Source organism: Lipophrys pholis (assembly GCF_963383615.2).
Source record: "Lipophrys pholis genome assembly, chromosome: 9".
Lineage (NCBI taxonomy): Eukaryota > Metazoa > Chordata > Actinopteri > Blenniiformes > Blenniidae > Lipophrys > Lipophrys pholis.
This window is the reverse complement of record NC_137639.1, coordinates 24843351-24861851: the sequence shown is the minus strand read 5'-3', so window position 1 is coordinate 24861851 and position 18501 is coordinate 24843351. Positions and strand designations below refer to the sequence as shown.

The 18501-nt window shown below is 44.0% G+C and overlaps 2 protein-coding genes across 2 annotated transcripts; one reads left to right on the top strand and one right to left on the bottom strand.

The window, feature by feature from the left end:
* The first annotated feature begins 411 nt into the window (after positions 1-411).
* Positions 412-5761, top strand: glipr2l (GLI pathogenesis-related 2, like). Its single transcript, XM_080471000.1, has 5 exons — positions 412-823; positions 1379-1487; positions 3839-3942; positions 4455-4532; positions 5126-5761. Exons 1-5 carry the CDS (start codon positions 811-813, stop codon positions 5290-5292), a joined length of 471 nt encoding a protein of 156 aa, XP_080327126.1. The 5' UTR covers positions 412-810; the 3' UTR covers positions 5293-5761.
* On the bottom strand, positions 5661-17791 carry nacad (NAC alpha domain containing). The gene is made up of 10 exons (XM_080470999.1): positions 17682-17791; positions 14730-15016; positions 9216-14604; positions 8773-9012; positions 8388-8479; positions 7747-7815; positions 7475-7621; positions 7248-7382; positions 7021-7143; positions 5661-6482 (listed from the first exon to the last, which is right to left on the bottom strand). The coding sequence occupies exons 1-10, from the start codon at positions 17764-17766 to the stop codon at positions 6468-6470; spliced, it is 6582 nt and encodes a 2193-aa protein (XP_080327125.1). The 5' UTR covers positions 17767-17791; the 3' UTR covers positions 5661-6467.
* Positions 17792-18501: the final 710 nt, after the last annotated feature.

Here is an 18501-nt window from a genome sequence, read left to right as displayed (position 1 = left end):
TGCAGGAGGGAGGTTCAAGAGTCATTCTTTTTCAGGTGGGCGGATTAAGAGAAATGTACCAAACCAGACGTTATTGATCAAAGTGAAAGCAGCTTGTGTGGCCTGTTGTTTTTAATGATGTCCAATGCATCCTTCATTCTTTTATTCAGATGTATTTTTTGTAAAGCACTTCAAATAGTCTAGTGTCAGATTGAGTCTACTTAAAGATTGAAAGTGAAAGAGACATCAGCTTATAAACTTTAGTTCAATGCAGCAGAAGACCGGTATGTAAAAAAAGAGGAAAAACCACAGTCTCATTCACATACACTAGAGTTTTCTTTCTCGGCTAGAAACCAGCAGAAACCAGAACGTTGGAACCATATATGGAGATGTGTCTCATAAAGATGATGTCAGCAGTGGGTGAAGGGATTCCTCTTTCATTTGGAGGAATGCACAGGCAGCTGTGGGTGTGAGCTTCTCTGGGCCATAAAGATAGAGGCAGGGCGAGCAGAGGGCAGGGCGTGAGGCTGCAGGAGAATCAGGCGGCAGGTTTCGTCAAATGAAGTGAAGCAAAACTCAAGGAGGAAGCATGTTGTGCAACAGAAATTATATCCGGATGAATAGCTGAGGGGGAACTTTGTGAAAAATCTTTGTATTTAGGGTGAGATGAGAGAGGATAAACATATGAAGAGCTGATTCAGAACCCCAGACTTGCAAACTGCAACAAGAAGGAGAGACTGAAAGAGAGAGAAAATAAGAGAGAGCAGAAGCTGCTTTCACTCTGTGCAAAGCTTGTTACTGATCTCACTGAAGGCTTCCTGTGTCAGCACCATGGGAAAATCAGGTAAGTGGATACTGCACCCTGTGGAGTTTAACTTTGATTGTTGTGCGAGTTGGATCTTTGCTCTCACAAATGCGTCTGCACACATGACTCATGGCTTCCTTTATTGTCAGCATTGCTATCTTAAATTAGATAGGTGTTATCTATCACATTGTCATGAATTCTAATGCTATGTGCTTCTTCTCTTCTATGTATTGTGTTGTCTCCACTGAGATGCATGCTAGATGGATGCTGGCAGCATCTATTGTTTCTGTGTAACTATGTGAATGTGCCTATTGTGTGAGCACTTGAGAGATTGTGAGACTTATGAAAAGGCCAGTGAGTGATAGGCACCAGGCAGGCAGGCGGGGGGGAGGGGGGTAGGGCAGGGTAGGGTGGGGGTGTTGTGGATGACGTTTTCTGCTCCATCATCTGTCACCAATTCAGCACTCGCTCTCTGAGGTCAGTCAGACTGTAGGTTGTTTTTTCTGCAGCCGTGTGTGTCAGTCCCCGTGTTGCTTCATTACGTGTCTTTTGTCAAGACGCCGTCTAACTCTGCTGCTGCCTCTCGTCCCTCAGCCTCCAAGCAGTTTGCTGAGGAGGTGCTGCACTGCCATAACGAGTACAGGAAGAAGCACCAGGCCCCTCCGCTGAAGCTGAGCAGCAAGCTGAGCAGAGAGGCTGCCCGGTGGGTTAATGCACAACACAGATCAAATTAGAAACCTAATTAGCAAGGACTACACATGGCAGTCATTGTCAGACCGCCCTGGATAACAGTGACAGTCGCAGCTCGGTCTGTCAAATCCAATCACCACTGAATGTAACATGAGCTCTCAGGTGTTCGGCTTGCTTTTGTTGTGCTCACATTTTATGTTGACAATTTATTTACCACTAATTGCGGCCACATAATCATTTCTTTCAAATTATATTTTGGAAGAAGCTTCATTTCAAACTATTATAATGAGGGAAGCTGTGGAAATTAATTGCATAAACCGGTTCAGTATTGTGTGAAAAACAACAGAGAGGAAGCTCTCCTGCATACTACCCTTTCATTCCATTTACTTAAGTATGTTTGATGATGCAAAGCAACAAAACCAAAAGCTTTATGTGTCATAAACATAATTGAATAGAGAAGCAGCTGAAGCACAGTAATGGCTGAGAAGTTGTTTATCCATTCATGCTTGTAAATCATTTAATTCAGGAAGGCTGATTGTGAAATGCTCTTACTGATCATTTTTTTTAAACAAGAAACCGCAATTTTAATGCTAAAAATCTACACTATGGACATTAATATCTCTCACATTCAGTCAGTGCTGTTGTGTTTAGAATCTACATGTGGAACATGCTGAGATTCATGTCTGCCTCTCTCTCTTGGTAGACTTGCTTTTAAAGGTACTCACCACGGTTTCAGCAGTAGAGTATTATAAATATTTACAGAAACCAGCCAAAAATTGTATACAAATATAAAGAAAACAGAACAATAATTAGAAAATGAACAAGTTTGTTTTTTCCTTTAAAAATGGAAAACAAAATGACAATAGTGGAGGACTCTAAGTATTAAGTCAGCGAAATCGCACTGTTTCATTCACTCCTTTTTCTTTTCAAGGGTTTTTCAAATAGAAAAGATAAGAACAGGTTATGAACTGATGACCTGCTCTGAGCGTAATCTGCCTACTTTCTCTTGAATTTATTCACAAGTAGGTTACTGATAAATTGGTTTCTGGAAAAGTGGTTCACAACTTGGGAACCACGAGGACAAAATCACAGCGAGAAACTAGAGTCTGACCGTGCTGAAATTGTCAAAATTCGATATGCACATGTTAAGATAAAATACACGATTAACACACTTTCAATGATCTAGAGCAGAAGAAACTGCCCAACGCTCTGATTCTGATGTTCCTCCTGACCAGTGTTTGGCTTCACTGTTATGTTTTGGCCAATCAGAGGTCCGATGTCACACAGGAGGTCACTCAGCCTTTCATAACAAAATTCTGTACATTTAGAAAACCATTAAGCATGAAAATGTAGAAACCCTGCTTTTTTCTCAGAAATCAATAAAATTATACCAAATTATGAACCTTTAACTTGTCTGAGATGAACGCAAATATCGACTAGTTTTCTTTGTTTACATCAGTTTGATATGTGACTGTGTGGAGGGCGCGTTGCAGGATGCTGATGATGCCCCAATGAATACGATCAGATCATCTTGTTTTTTGTTTTTTTTATTTCAAACATCAGCTTGTCCAGAAGTGTCCCTGTACTCCAAATGGCCAGTCAGTCCCTGGTTTGCCAATAAAGTGAATTTAGTATTATCACTCTATTTTTGGAGTTACATAAATCAATAAATAAAATACATTTTCATGCTGAAAGGTGCTACATGATGAACTGTTCGCAAAGAATTTGAAATCCTTTATTTCATACATTTATATCATAGCACCTTTTACATATATACATATATAATCAACATTATAGAGGTGAACACATTTTACATATATTGCACCCACATCAATGCAGCTGTAGTGTATATAAATTCACTTATACACACATTCACAGTAATCATGTTTGAAAAGTACTGGTAAGAAGAACAACTTACTACTTCTTCTATATACCGACATAATATTTAATATGTTTCTGAACACTATAACGCCTTTTTCATATTAACTCATCGGTTACATTTTTTTAACCTAACTTCTCTTGGTATTCTATACTTACACACATCTACACACATGGCTCCCTATGGACACACAATCACTCATTTAAATCAGACACTAAAATTGAAAGCCCTTTTTGTGTCATTGTGTTGTTGTTATTTTTATTACTGGGGCTGGATTACCCCCACTGCAAATAAATATAATTCATCAGAGAGGAAGATGTATTCGAACAACAGGAGGTAAAATGCTCCCCAGCCAATTGCACCCGATTCGCCACTTCGGAGGATAATTGATGTTTTGCATATGTAGCAGGATGCACAATGTAAAAGTGAGGAAAAAAAGAAAACACAAGCCAGCAACCAACAGGCTGAACTTTCTCTTTCCACAGTTATGCTGAAAGTCTGGCCAGCACACGGATCCTGAAACACAGCGTTGAGTCCAGCAGAGGGAGCTTTGGAGAGAACCTGGCGTGGGCCTCCTATGACCAGACAGGTACTCAAAGGACATACACACATAGTGAAAAAGTACTGCAAGTAAGCTTTTTAATGACAGATGGTGTCTGTCTCAGCTTGTCTGTATGCATGTGATCCTTCCAATGTGGCCGTCTCTATGGATGAGTGTCTTTGTGATAAAGAGAAGATGGAAAATCTAATAAGACCCATTCCTCTGTGCAATAGTTTAGTCTACTTTAAGTCTGGAATAAAATGCTTGATCCCAACTCTCAGCGCCTGCAAATTAGGAGCTGGGACCTATTTTTCCCCTCTCACTTCAGATACCATGACTCACCGCAGAAATATGTCAGCCCGGGCCAATGTGATTCATAAAACATCTACACTGCAGCAGCGGGTGACACAAAGTGCAGTGCTGTAAACAACATGGGCCCGAAGGGGATTTGTAACTCAAGGATGCTGTCTCTTTACATCGCTATTAGTCTGATTAATATGGATGACCTGTGACTGATTTGACTGTCCTTTAAGTTGCTTTTCTGTCCGGCGCTCGTGCAGGGAAGGATGTGGCAGACCGCTGGTATGATGAAGTGAAACAGTACAATTTCAATCGTCCAGGATTCTCCTCTGGCACGGGTAAGTATCACAAACGTCTGTGTGTGTGTGCGTGCGCGTCTCATTTTAATCTCATCTGTTGCTTACAGCCTATCGCTGTCGGTTGCCATCAGTTTCTCTTTCTCTCTGTGGGACACTTTCTCAGGCATGTTATTCTTGTACTGAGGTCACATTTCAGCCAACGTGTGACTGTCTGACTCGGTGACTGGGGAAACTGACAGGGAATCATAATCTTCTGTATCACTCCTAAGCCTGTCGGTCTGCATTCATTTCTTCAGATGTTTTCCCATAGCCTCAGTTTGTGTGTACTATGGGGATTTGCTTTATCACAAACGATGCAGATCACTTGTAGGTCATCGTAGTGATTTACAATGACTCATTCAAAGTTCCCAGATAGTTACAGAAGAGGATACGATGTACAAAGTACCAGGAGAGGTATTAAAATTCCCATGTCTGTAAATGTTTAGAAGAACTTACAAAGATGTGTACTTAGTTTCAACCAAGTCCTAACAGAGTTGTTTTTTTTTAATTCCTTACTTCTACCCCATCTCCCTGCTGTTAGATGTCTTCTTCATGCTTTCAGTTTATCATTTCTTTTTCTGTTCGTCCCACAGGTCACTTCACAGCAATGGTGTGGAAGAGCACCAAACAGCTGGGTGTTGGAAAGGCCACAGCATCCGACGGGTCTTCCTTTGTGGTGGCCAGATACTTTCCAGCTGGGAATATTACTAACCAGGGACACTTTGAGAACAATGTCCTCCAACCTCTCACCAGCTCCTAAGGCGGCGTTGATGCCTTGGCTTGACTCGGGGCCCAGAGGCATTTATTTTGGTTTTAGGGAGAAGTAGACTGTCTGAACTGCATTGAGGAATACTCAGGAGAGCAACAATTCCTGCCTAGGAGAGAGCCATACAAGAAAAAGGAAGTGTTTTTTTTTTTTTTAATGCTACTTTAATATTGCTAACAAAAAAAAATGTTTGGTTTGTGAAAATCTATACTATCCCTTTGGATAGTTGCTTTCATTACCTGTGACAGTATTTGAATCATTAACACCAATTTCTTTTGTATAGTTTCACACATTGAAGTACTACCTATAGTTTCACAATGGTTTGGTTTTGTGTGAATAACATGTGAAGGCTTGAGATGCTTCGTACCGTATCTTTATTGCTTTTTTTTAATTGTCCAAGACTGCAGTCCTGTGTCTATGTATTATATTGCAAATGGTTTTGTACAATAAATGTAAAACATTCTGTCTGACATTCTGTGGCATCGCACAACCATGTATCATCTATGATTGCTTCATCCAACCTAAGGTTGCAGGCTGATCACTTCTGGTGATGGCCGTCGGCAGATGTCGGTCACTACCACACACATTAACCCCTTTGTAGCATCACCATTTAACCTCATCATGTGTGTGTCTTTGGTCTGTGGGAGAACATGCAAGCAGCTCAAACAAAAATGGAACAATTTACCTGCACATGACCAACATGCTACAAAATATAATGATGCACTACATATAAAATTCTCATTTCTGAAAGTTTACCGTTTAACCATGAAAAATCACACTTATTAGTATTAAAAAATGTCATTTTACTTTTCTTTTACAGAAAGTATTTTATCAGAGTATTCTTTAAAATGTGCTAATCTCATTTTGAGAACCGGAGAGTGCAAAGTATTAACTCCACTGTGATCTCTGCCACCCCACAAGGGCATCACTGACATAGCTGAATGAAGTTAGAATGTCTGCAGAGTTTGTATCCATCTATTTTCAGTACAAAAATCACTTCCATGAGGCAATCAGAGCTGACATCAGAACAGACTTTATTTAGCAGATATTGGGAGTGGGGTGGGGGGGGGGGGGCAACATAGATTAGCAGCGATACAGAAGAGTCGGTAGTATTTAGGCTTTTTAGGCTGGAGAAGGGGAGTCGTGGGATGTTACATCGTCATCATCACTCACATGGTCAGTTCCTATGAGAAAGAGGTGCAGAAAAGTAAGAGGAAAATTAAAAGAAAGGATTTAGAACAGACGATTGAAACGGAATTGTACAATTCATCATCACAAATAATATTCACATTCTAACAAAAGCAATTCCTCCACTAAAGTTGAACCTGTTTCTTTCCACTCAGTACAGATGATTTGAAAAAAGGAGTAAATGTATTTGATGTCTTAGAGTTTGAGCTGTGCCGCTGTTGTTAAATCACGGTTCATGAGGTTTTACAACCAAATCATGAAAAGAAATGAATCTGCGTCACTTGAAAACTCCTGCAGTAACCTCAGGGTTGGTAGCTGCTGCCACCTAGTGGCGATGTACCGGCACCGATGACCTACAGGACTGCAGAGGTTACTCAGTTACTGGGGAGAACCTCTACTTGTCATTTGTCCTCTGCTTTTTCTCCCACTTCCTGCTTGTCGACTATGACTCATTATTTTTGTTCACCATCTGTCCTGTTTCCCTCCCTCCCTCCCTCCACCCCTCTCTTTCTCTTTCTCCCCCTCCTTCCTTACCATGATAGCATTCACAATGTCATTCTTGTTGTGTTTCAGTGCACGGATAGCCTTGGCTCGTGACACGTTGGCCTGAGCCATCACCAACTCGATGTCTCTCTGCTCCAGACCTCCTTCGTCCAGCTGATGGATGGAAAGAAGAAGAAAAAAAGAAACAGGCAATTAAAAGCACTGACAGCTCAAGTAGTGCATACATATTCAAAAACAACAGTAGAGACTTTGAGCACCTCTTCCTCCTCCTCTTCACTCTCCTCCTTGATAGTGAGGCTGGGTGGGACCGGTGGGGTTAACGGGGAGGAAGTCACAGGCACCTTGAATTTTTCAGCAGCTGCTTTGTGAGCCTGCTGAGACAGGTCTTCGATCTGAGGAGTGAAAAAGAGAAGAGGGGAATTGAGTAAGAGGATATTATGGACATGCACTGACAATTAAATGAAAGGCCAACAAAGAGATTCACCTTTGCTTCTCCAAATACAATATAGATATCTGACGCAGGACTTTTGAATACATCAGGTCTGCTGATGACAAACAGGATACTCTTGGACTTCCTGATAGTGATTCTGGTCACACCGTGGACTGGCTTCAGACCCAGTTTAGACATGGCCTACATACAGAAACAGCAACAGAGAATCAGCAAAACCTCAACACTGAAATTATACCGAACTATTATTAGAAAGTCCTCAATTTAATTGTATAATTAGTTATATATTTTTGTATCTTTGACCTGACCTTGCGTGCCTTTTTCTCACTGCGGCTCTGTTTTGGTCTGTTCAATCCTTCATCTGCAGAGGAAATTGACTGTAAGGAAGAAAGCAAATCAGTGAGCTATTTTTAACAATGGATGGATGGATGGATGGATGGATGGATGGATGGATGGATGGATGGATGGATGACCTTGGTTCCTTTTCATCTCATAAAATACTAGCTAAGGATGGATGTTGTTTTCTGTTTTGTTTTTCTTTGTCGAGCTTGGAAAAAAACACTTTGCTTTTGTTTTTATCATTTAGAACAGCAGTTTCCAAAAAGTTGGTAAAAACTGTGAACTAAGACAACAGCCACCACAGCTCAATCACAAAAAAGAAATAGCCACAGAGCCTTGAATCTCATTGTTGATATTGTGATGAAAAGCACAAAGAAATAGCAGCTCACTGCCAAACATGAAATATAAAGAGCGCTGCTTTTGTATATGTTTTAATTGATTTTTGTTTGGGGTTTTTTCAACTGTAAAAGCATTTAAGAAGACTCTCACAATGAAATCACTGTATCATGGAGACATGGGCACAGAGGTTGTGATAATACATTACATTCAACATGCATCAAAAAGTGAGATTTATTGTAAAGAGAAAAATGAAGCTTGTGAACCGACTCACCTGTGGCTGGGAGGGTCTCATTGGCTCTGGCTCTTCTAACTCAGGCACTGAGCCTTCACTCTCAGACTCGTTACAGGAAGCCAGTATGGAACCTATATGAGGGCATGCATGTGAAAGAAGCCCATGTCAATATTTTGATGGGAACTGAAAATAACAAAGGCACTTCTGACTCCGTTGTATCCATTTTATGACGTTGTACCATCATGAAATGTTCTAAGGAATCAAATTAGCCTATGGAAAACAAAGGTTAGGGTTACTATAGATTATTAAACAAAAGGTTTGAATAAACAAAAGGCAGAAAGAGAAAAATGGGGGTAGTTCAACAAAGACTAATGGAATTAAGGTAATTTAGATTATCCGTAGTGGGTTTAAAAAAGGAACTCACAGTTGTTTTTGAAGGATAGATCAATCTCTTCTGAGATGCTGTGGCTGTGACTGATTGGACAGCCTGAGTGTCTGTCAGAGAGATGAGGGGACGAGAAAGGCTGGGTTTCCTGTTGAGTGGTGGCATCACAGACACTGTGAAATGATCCATTCCTACTTCCTCTGGGTTGGGACCGCTGACCATGTCTAGGTGGTGCACAATCGTCTTCACTGTCAGTCTCTTCTTCAGCCAAGCATGGACCTTACAGAACATACATACATCATCATTCACACATCAGGAAGTTCATATTCTTCTTAAAACTCATAATCAAGCAGATCAGGGTGAAATAGTAGCAGTGTTCTTTTCAAATGCAATTCCATTAACCAAGTTATAACAGAGTGAATATAGAATTTGTCAGTGTATATTGGGTTGTGTTATCAATATAACAATTATTGTTCATTTACCTCTGCACCTGCCTTGGGGACTCCACGTGGGACCTTGTTTGATTTGCTTCTGAGGAAGGATTCCGACATTCGTCTGAATCTGTGAGTGTGATTGGCTTTGGGGACGAGACTCTTGAGTCCCTGATCCAGGTGACGAAGACCTCCGGTCAGCCTGGAACAAGTTTAATGGCATGGCAGTGGAAAATGAGGGTGAAGAGACACTTGTGGTCGACGTAGATGATGTGGACAGGACATCGGTCAACTCTTGAATGAAGCTGTTGGGGTATCCAGAACGAGCAGCTGGCTGGGTCTTAGAGGAGATGGAGAAAAGGGCGGGGTTGGTGTGGCATGGGGATAGTGAGGATTGCTGTTGGGCTGAGAGAACAGGTTGGGATTCCTGCACAGGTGTAGGAAGATCATTTTCTGGCTCTGTTGAGGCACAAGGTAGAGAGGAGGATGACGAGGAAGAAGAAATAGGAGATGCTGTGGAGGAATGGGGTTTCAGTGAGTATTCCATGTTGTTGTGGGGAGATGTGTCGTTAATGTTGTTGTCATTAATGTCCACTGTGATTCCTCTGTGACTAACAGATAGAGGTCTGTTATCGAGCACTTCTTCTTCCTGTTGTAAGTCTTGGTCCATCACGTTCACAACATTGAGGTTGTCTGCGGTATACACAGCAGAGCTGTTATGTCCATGACAAAGACTTTTGACATCAGGGCAAGAATTGACAGCTTTCTGCATCAGTAAAGCACTATCAACTTGGTCTGTTGCAGATGTTCTTTGTTGAGAGTTGTTGTTTGCATTGTGGACTGTCTCAATTGTAGAGCTGTTAGCGATTCCCTTCGGCCATCCATCTCCTGTGGCTTTTAATGGACAAGAGGGTTTCTTTGGATCGTCAATAATTTCAAGGTTGGAGTCAGCATGGCTGCCCGTCTGAGATGCCCTTTGTTTGTTCTGCTTTCCTCTCCTCCCTTTCTTGGTAGGAGTTGGAGCATCTGTGCAAAATCCCCCCTGAGGTGTTTGACAGACAAAGTGCTCTGGTTCTTTCTGCGCCGAGAAAGATTTGCTCCCCTTTTTGTTCTTATTTTTTTCTTCACCACTGTTTTTTGCATCTCCCTCCACTTTTTTCTCCTCCTCTTCCCCTGAGTCACACTCAACACATGGATGTCCACTAAAGGCATCTTTAGTCTTTGGTTTATTTATAATTCTGTCAGATACATGACAAACTTCATTTTTTCTTTGGACTTCCATCTGAGGCTTCACCATCACTGTTTCTGACTGACAAACATTTTTGACTTTGTGTTCAGAAGCTCTCCTTTGTTGGCTGCAATCAAATTTGCATGTAGGAGTAAAAGATCCAAAGGATCCCTGAAGCAAAGAAAACATTCTACTCTCCGGACTGACTGGCTGGCATTGTATGCTAGTATGACGTTTTGACTCTTTATCTGGTGAATCAAGGCCTTCATTTGTTTCAGTTTCAGCCGAGATGCCACAGATACCATCCTCAGAGAACGGTGTTTGCTTTGTTTCTGATGTTTGGTTTGCAGAGCTCTCTGTTGGTTCCTGTCGTTTATCATCTGAAACTTGAGTTGGCATCTCTTCAAGTGGAATATTGGACACGGACTCTCTAACGCTGACGCTCACGCTCTGGTGTCTGACTTCCTCTGACAGAGCATTCAGACTTCCATACAAGCTTACTTCCAAGGAGTTAAAAGTAGAGTCATTGTTATTGTTAGAAGTATTCCAAGCATCTTGTGTCTGTGCGTCAGTGTTTTCTAATTCATTGTCTGGATTCAGATTACTAACATCATCCTCTGGAAATCGGGAACTTCCATCCTCTCCTCCTCCTGCTTCTGAAATCTCCTCAATAGACTTCCAACTGGCCAAATTGGACTCACAAGCTCCCCCTACGACCAAATCATCATCAGTTATTTGGTCCTTCTTTCCATGCTGACTGTTGTCATCTGCTTCATCAAAAATAGAACTCACAACATTATCATAGTTTTTGCACTCGTCACTGGGAACCATAGCTGTCTGTGAGCTCTGGCCCTCCGCATCACATATGAGGAGGCTCTCTGCTTCTAAGTTGTATCTCTTCCCCATCGACAATGAGAGAGATTCCCCTGCTCCCCACACGCCACATTCAGATGCTGAACCTAATCCTAGACCGAAGCCCAGTCCCATCCTGGTGTCACACCATGCCCCAGCTATCGGGCCCATGTCCCTGCTCGTCTCTGTTTCAGAGTTTTCCCTTTTTGGTGAAATGGCGAGCGGAGAGTGCGGGGATCCGACGACTCCCAGCACCCCCTCATCAGTACTCAGGGTGTTTTCCCTCAGGTTCTCCTGGGCAGAGTCGACAGGACATTGCTCAGAGGTTAAGACCAGATTGTCAGAAAGTTCTGAAATCACTTCCGGGGAGGCAGAAATGGGGATGTTACTGAGGTTGGGACTAGGATCTTTAGGGCAAGACAGAAGAAGAACACCTTTATTCAAGTCATTTGTAGCAGTGAATATTTTTACAGAGGGACCGGACTCAGTGATTCGACACTCAACTGAATCATTCCCACTCTTCTGTTCAAGCACTATATCGGTGTGAAAGCTTGACTCTGCCCCAATTTGCCCATCGTATTTAGCTGAAAAAGCCTTTGATAATGCTACTCTACTTGCTCCTACAGTCCTTTGACTTTCAGACTGGTAATGACGTGGCTTTATGAGCAATTTGTACGAGTCCCTTTCAAGCTCTTTTCTGGGCTCATCTCCTGAGTAACCACAGCACAGGCGGGTTTCCTCTGACACTTCTTGTAAGGGGAGCGAGCTGTCTGGGTCAGCTGTATCCTGTACAGAAGGGTCAAAGAAAGGAAGCGTGTGAGGCTCGGCATCAGAATCGAGTGAAGCGGGAATGATTGCAGGTGTAGTGGGAGAGGCAACATAAAGACTTTTCTTGGGCTCTTCGGGAGTGTTAAGACAAGGACCCTGATCTATTGTCTCACTTCCATCTCGATATTTGTGCAGGTTGCCTTGAGACTCTGGTTGACAAGATGTTCCCTGTGCTGGACTGGACAGTTTCTCCTGATCCTGATCCGCTGGTTCGTCTTGGGCTGCTTGCACAAAGTTTGTGCGACTTGTTTCACTGGTGGATTCTACTTCACAGCCTGATTGAGATTCCTGATTTTTAGGTTCATCTTGAGGTTCGTGTTCCACATTGTTGCTTTTGGGGTGTTCAGCAACGGCTTCAGAAAGACATGTTGCTTGTTCGTCCATGTTGAGTTGTGTGTGCAAAGGTTCAGTTGCTGTACCAAGGGTTGACTCCTGTTCGGGTCCTGACGTGACTTCATTCAGAGCATATCCGTTTTCCGCGGTTGGTTCTAGAGATTGTGCATGCCTCTCAGTGCTGTATAAACGTTCGTCTTCCTCCCCATTGTATGATGCAGAATCTAAGGAGTCATCAGTATCATCTTGGAAACAGAAAGATTCATCCAACCCCTCCTTAATAGATGTTTCTGAAAGTGAAGGAAGGAACGATGCTGAACTGTCTTCATCTGTGGCATCATCTACAGCTTTGCTATCACATTCGTCATCATCATCATCATCGTCGTCATCATCGTCATCATCATCATCCTCTTTCTGCGCTTCCACTTCTTCTACAACTTTCACCTCTACTTTGCCTTCCTGACCTGCCTCATTGTGCTCCTCAGTTTCCTCATCTTTTTTATTTTTCTCCTGTTCAACACTGTCAGCCCCACCATTGGCATTTATTTCTCCATCTTCATGACCATCCTCATCTCCATCATCCTCATCCTCATCATAATCATAATCATCATCATCATCTTCATCATCATCATCATCATCATCATCATCTTCTACATCTGCCTCCTCTTCTCCGGCTGCATATGCATCTACATCTTTTCCTTCATGACTGTCTTGAACTATGTCATTTTCATCCTCCGTGGGAAAGAGGGTGATTTCCATTGAATCAGCCTTAAAGATGAGGCTGGTGTGGAGAGGAAAGGAAATGAGGGAAGCAGGGATCATTCTTTCCTCCTCTGGTACGTCATCAGCACAAGCTGCTTGGGAAAGTATGAAAGAACTTGGGCCAAGCCTATCAAAGGCACCAGAACAGAAGGCATCCAGAGGGAGGACATTTGACTCAGGGCGAAGGCCAGATGGACCCATTGTTATGCTCTCGGAGTCAGGAGTCAATGTTGTCGAGAGAAGATCTTGGTGAGCATTGCTCTGTCCATAATGTTCTTCTGATATGCAAGCTTTTAGCTGCAGTCTCAGGCCTGTCTCCATAGGTCCAGGATACTCATTTCTCCCTGGGGCGGCTTCTTCTAGTGGACAGAGAGAACTTTCAGACTCTCCTCCATCCTCCTGGGAGTCACTGCTACAACTGCTCCTAAGAGGGGACCGATCCTCTGTCACCCAGAAAGGACGACAACTTTCCCTAGAAATACTGATCTCTGCCCCTTTTCGAACTTCTTCCTCCTCTACGATCACTGAATCAGTTATTCCAATCCGTGAAGTCATAGCAAAGTCCTCAGGATGGTACAAGCAGTAATTCCCTGCTCTTTCCTCCTCCCGCTCTGCACTCGCTCTGCCCTTTTCCTCTCCATCTTCATCTCCTATCTCTGACAAGGAGCCCACAAAACAAGCAGGGGCTTCTGGGTTTTCTTCTGTGAGGAGCAGATTGGGGGAAGTGGAGGGAGAAGTGGAGGATGTATAAGAAGAGGCCCAGCTGCCTCCCTCTGCTGTAATATAAGAACCAGAAGGAGAAGTGAGGGGGGAGCAAAGGTCCTCGCTGTCAGATGGAGAGACAGGAGAAAGAGGGCAGGCTGGGGAACCAGGATAGGAGTGATGTTTAAGGTGAGATGAGTGAGAAGCCATCTTGATTGGTGTAGACGGGGCAGTATAATAAAGGTCTGGGTCAAGAGCAGAGGGAACACCCACCCGGAGTGGGTCAACAACATATGTTGGCTCAGAGAAGGACAGAGCAACTGAACAGGAGAGCTCGGAGAAAGAGAGGGAAGGCACTTCATCCTGAGAGAGGGTTTGTCCCTCTTCCTTGTCTGTCAAACTGTGGCCCGCTGTAACTAACTCTGAGGAAGAGGAGGAAGGGAGCGGTGGGTTGTGAAAAGGAGATGGGAGGATGATGGCGGGCTCCTCAGGCTGTTTTTGAGGACTTTGGGGTTTGCGTTCCTCTTTGCTGATTTTCTGAGTCTCTTTTGCTTGTGTCTGAGGTCCTAGAAAGTTTGGGAAATAAGGTAAAGGTATAGCCTGACCGCCCGTTTCCAGTGGCTTTGCTTTCTGGGCCTCTGTGGTTTTGAGCAGAGTCTCCTGACCCATCACAACCCGGGTGTCAATGGTCTGCTCTTCCTGATAGTCACTCTCCACCTCAGAACCAGTCAGGACCTGGAAATAATACATCATACGTGTAAAACAATTCCATATCAGTACAGCACTAAAACAGCTAGCATATCTGCTGTCAACTTGGAAACGTAAATCACAATATACTGTGAGTCTGCACACACACACACCTTGATTCTCTCCATTTTGATGGGGACATGGCGGCCACACGGCCCATGACCACCCAGCTTTCCGGACAATCTTTTTGTGTTGTGGTTGCGATAATCAGAGCCCTCAGGCTGAGGTCTTTGAGAACCAGAGGAGCTTGGCGTCACATGAAATAGCCGTGGCCCGAATGGAGAAGTGCATACTGGGAGTCGCTTCTGTGGCGTACTCGGGGAGGGGCTTGAGCCACTGTCACTCGGTGAGGAGCCACTGTCACTTGGGGTGGAGTCAGTCGATGGGTGTCTGGTCATGTCTGAAATAGCAAGATAGAGTAGGATTAAGATATAGTAAAATAACAAAACAACAAATGATAGTCCATGAGATTTATGTTAGATTTGAATATTGTTCAATTAACAGATAAATAAAATTCTTGACATGAGGTGGCTCCTTTATTGTAGAGTAACAAATATTATATCTTCATAATTGAACTTGACTCTTGTCATCCCAGACACAGTGGGAGCTTCAGAAATGTCACCAAAATGTCAGCTACTAATTTAAACAAACACATCTCAACTGTGCAGATTCCTCTGACACTGCAAATTGTTACGAGGAGGCACGAAGGCTGAAAATTCTTTCTTTTATTAAATTTAGAGTCAAAAACATAATAAGAGATCCACAAATGGGAAAACACTCGGGCTCCCTGGGCTTGTCTGTCTCTTTCTTTATGGACCTGATTCAATTTGCCGGGGGCACTTACAATGTTCTCTACACACTTGTCTTTTTAGTCCATATTATTTTCCGTGTTATCAACTGTGGTCAGTCATCTTGAAATCATTCATGTGAAATGTCAGAATGAATGAACGAAATTAGGTCAGGAGAAATTGGAGTAAGTCTTTGCACATGAGCATGAAATGAAAAAAAAGACGCAGAACATCAGATGAAAGACGACTTTATATGTCGATTGGTGACTGTGACATTAAAACTTTGCATTCACATAATTGTGCCAACAAGATGTGCTGTGAGCTTCTTTCACTGCAGAACGGAACCTGTATGTGCTCTGTTAACTGGGCTACCACTGCCACTGTGACCTCAGTCTGCACGCTGATTGGTCATTACACACACACACACACACACACACACACACACACACACACACACACACACACACACACACACACACACGCACACACACACACACACACACACACACACACACACACACACACACACACACACACACACACACACACACACCATGTGCCCAACCAAATCAGTTTCTTTCTACTAGATCCTTCCTTGAATCCCTTTGAATCGCTCTTGAACATTGACTTTGAGATGAGCCGTACCACATGGATTTGATAAAGCAGGACATGAAAATCACCTGTTTGTTTTCTTCCCATGTCCCCCTTTCTTCTCTACATCCTCCTCAGGTCTCCCTCTCCTCCCTCACTTCTGTCTTGCCCTGCTTGGGGTGGTGACCGATTGAGGCATCTGCATTCAGCAGAAATGCTGCCTGACCACTGTTTCAACAAGACGCTCTAGGTGTGTGTGTGTGTGTGTGTGTGTGTGTGTGTGTGTGTGTGTGTGTGTGTGTGTGTGTGTGTGTGTGTGTGTGTGTGTGTGTGTGTGTGTGTGTGTGTGTGTGTGTGTGTGTGTGTGTGTGTGTGTGTGTGTGTGCGTGCGTGTGTGTGTGTGTGTGTGTGTGCGTGCGTGTGCGTGCGTGCGCGTGCGTGTGTGTGCGTGTGTGCTGAGTCATGCCTCGGAGACTGAAACCTGGCACTCGTCAGAGATCTGCATGCATTCGCTATAATTCCATGTACACTCGGCTTCAGTGGCCATAAGCATATAAAACAATAATTAAAACATGTCTGGATGAAAGAAAATTGTGGAAATGAATATATATATACAGCACTGCGTTGCCTCTGTGCAGCAGGAATTGTAATCATTCCAGTAGAAACAACATAATTTCTGTTTTGCTTTGCAGTGAACTGAGCAGCCGCCTCGCTGTGTGGGGAACAGGCCGCAGTTTAGCAGACTGGAGCTGCGTCACAGAGGCTGCAGCGCTGGATTGCCAACCCCAAGGGGAGCAAGCGCTTCAGCTACTGTTCAGTTTGATCCATGATAAAGAGACGCCACAGTCCGGTAATACTCTCCATTGTATTGTCTTCCCTCATTTTCACAACCACAATCTAAACAAGCACATTTATTTCAAATATAAATATCTGTCAGTACAAATGTATGGCAATGAACTTTCTTTAAAGCCTCTTCCACGCTCCCTTTGTGGCAGGTCACTGATTTCACATTTCGGCACAGTTTAATTAACCGGGACAAATATGAGCAATAACGGATTGCAGCAGGATGATAAAGCCTTTGCCTTTGTGTTTCTGTGTTACAGTGCTCTCTCCCATGCTGCTGTGTCATGTTCCTGCTCAGGCTGGGGGAAGGGAGGAGCCACTCCACGCTGCTCGGCTCTTACAGCCCACAAACTGATGTAGAGATGTGGATGCAGATGAAGATGGGGTTAGTGGGAGGAGGCGCCAGGGTGAGGAGGCCAGGTTTCGGCAGGGGGGGGGGTTCAGACAAAGCCATTAGAAATCAGAAAGCATCTTTAAAGAAATATGTTCTGAATTTTTCAAGGAGGACTATAAAGAGACGAGCTGAGAGTTGATGTGTATGGGTGGTAGAAGCTTTGGGAGGGATGATAATAGCCGGGACCTGGTAGAGCAGTCAACATACAGTTTAGTGAGGAGGCAAAACATGCAGCTGAATCACAGCTTACTCAGACTGCACATGTCAACAAACCGACAGCAATGGCCAAGCTATGAACTCGATGTCCTTCACATGAGATATTCTACTTCTTTCTGCTTCCCTGTGCTTCCTCCTTCTTCTGAAAAGTCCTCAACAACTGCTCTAGTCTCCGTCTCCTGCAATGATCAGCTAGATTACCACAGACTCCTTTCTCCCTCCAAAGATCTTACCTGGTCCAGGGAGCCCTGTCTCCTCGGCTCCATGCTCTGGATGCTTGTGGATGGGGACAGATCTGTGCGTGCTCTCCCCTGGCATGCTTCTCGCTGGCTCCCTTTGGCTCTGACGCAACGATAAACCATACAGCTGGAACAGACAAGGTGAACAGGGAGAGTGAAAGAGAGAGAGAGAGAGGGAGAAGGAGGAAGAAGAAGGGGAGGGGATCTGAATGCTCAGCGACCCAGCACTCAGATCTTCCCCGCAGCACGTGTCTGCCTATGTGTGTGTGTGTGAGAGGGAGAGAGAGAGAGAGAGATTACGTGTGTGTGTGTATGACACCGAACAAGGCAGACCAACACCAAGGGAGAGAGAGAGAGAGAGAGAGAGAGAGTCAGAGATGAGAACACAGGCTGGTCTCTCTCTGTGGTGCAGCACAGTGATGCTGCTGTTGTGGGCGTGTGTTTCTGAGCCTCATGATCCACTTCATCTGTGTGTGTGTGTGTGTGTGTGTGTGTGTGTGTGTGTGTGTGTGTGTGTGTGTGTGTGCGTGCGTGCGTGCGTGCGTGCGTGCGTGCGTGCGTGCGTGCGTGCGTGCGTGCGTGCGTGTGTGTGTGAGACAGAAATGCAGTATTCTCTCTTGATGCCCAGGTCCTGTATTTTTCTCTCTTCCTCCTCCTCCTCCTCCTCTCTCCTCTCTCCTCTCTCCTCTCTCCTCTCTGCCCCCCCCCCCCCCCCCCCCCCCCCCCCCACACCCCCATTCAAGCCATGACTGGATCTTGAGAGGTGATGTCAGCAGATTTCTGCTGATATCTCTCTGCTGCCCCCGAGTTCGAA

What these genes read in the sequence shown, in the direction of transcription:
- glipr2l (XM_080471000.1), top strand. An exon ending in GGCCTCCTATGACCAGACAG is followed by an intron (nt 3,943 to 4,454) that starts GTACTCAAAGGA and finishes GCGCTCGTGCAG; the next exon opens with GGAAGGATGTGGCAGACCGC. An exon ending in AGGATTCTCCTCTGGCACGG is followed by an intron (nt 4,533 to 5,125) that starts GTAAGTATCACA and finishes TTCGTCCCACAG; the next exon opens with GTCACTTCACAGCAATGGTG.
- nacad (XM_080470999.1), bottom strand. Translation starts at nt 17,766, where the DNA reads ATGCCAGGGGAGAGCACGCACAGATCTGTCCCCATCCACAAGCATCCA. An exon ending in TCTATCCTTCAAAAACAACT is followed by an intron (nt 8,480 to 8,772) that starts GTGAGTTCCTTT and finishes GCCCTCATATAG; the next exon opens with GTTCCATACTGGCTTCCTGT. An exon ending in TGAGACCCTCCCAGCCACAG is followed by an intron (nt 7,816 to 8,387) that starts GTGAGTCGGTTC and finishes TCTTCCTTACAG; the next exon opens with TCAATTTCCTCTGCAGATGA.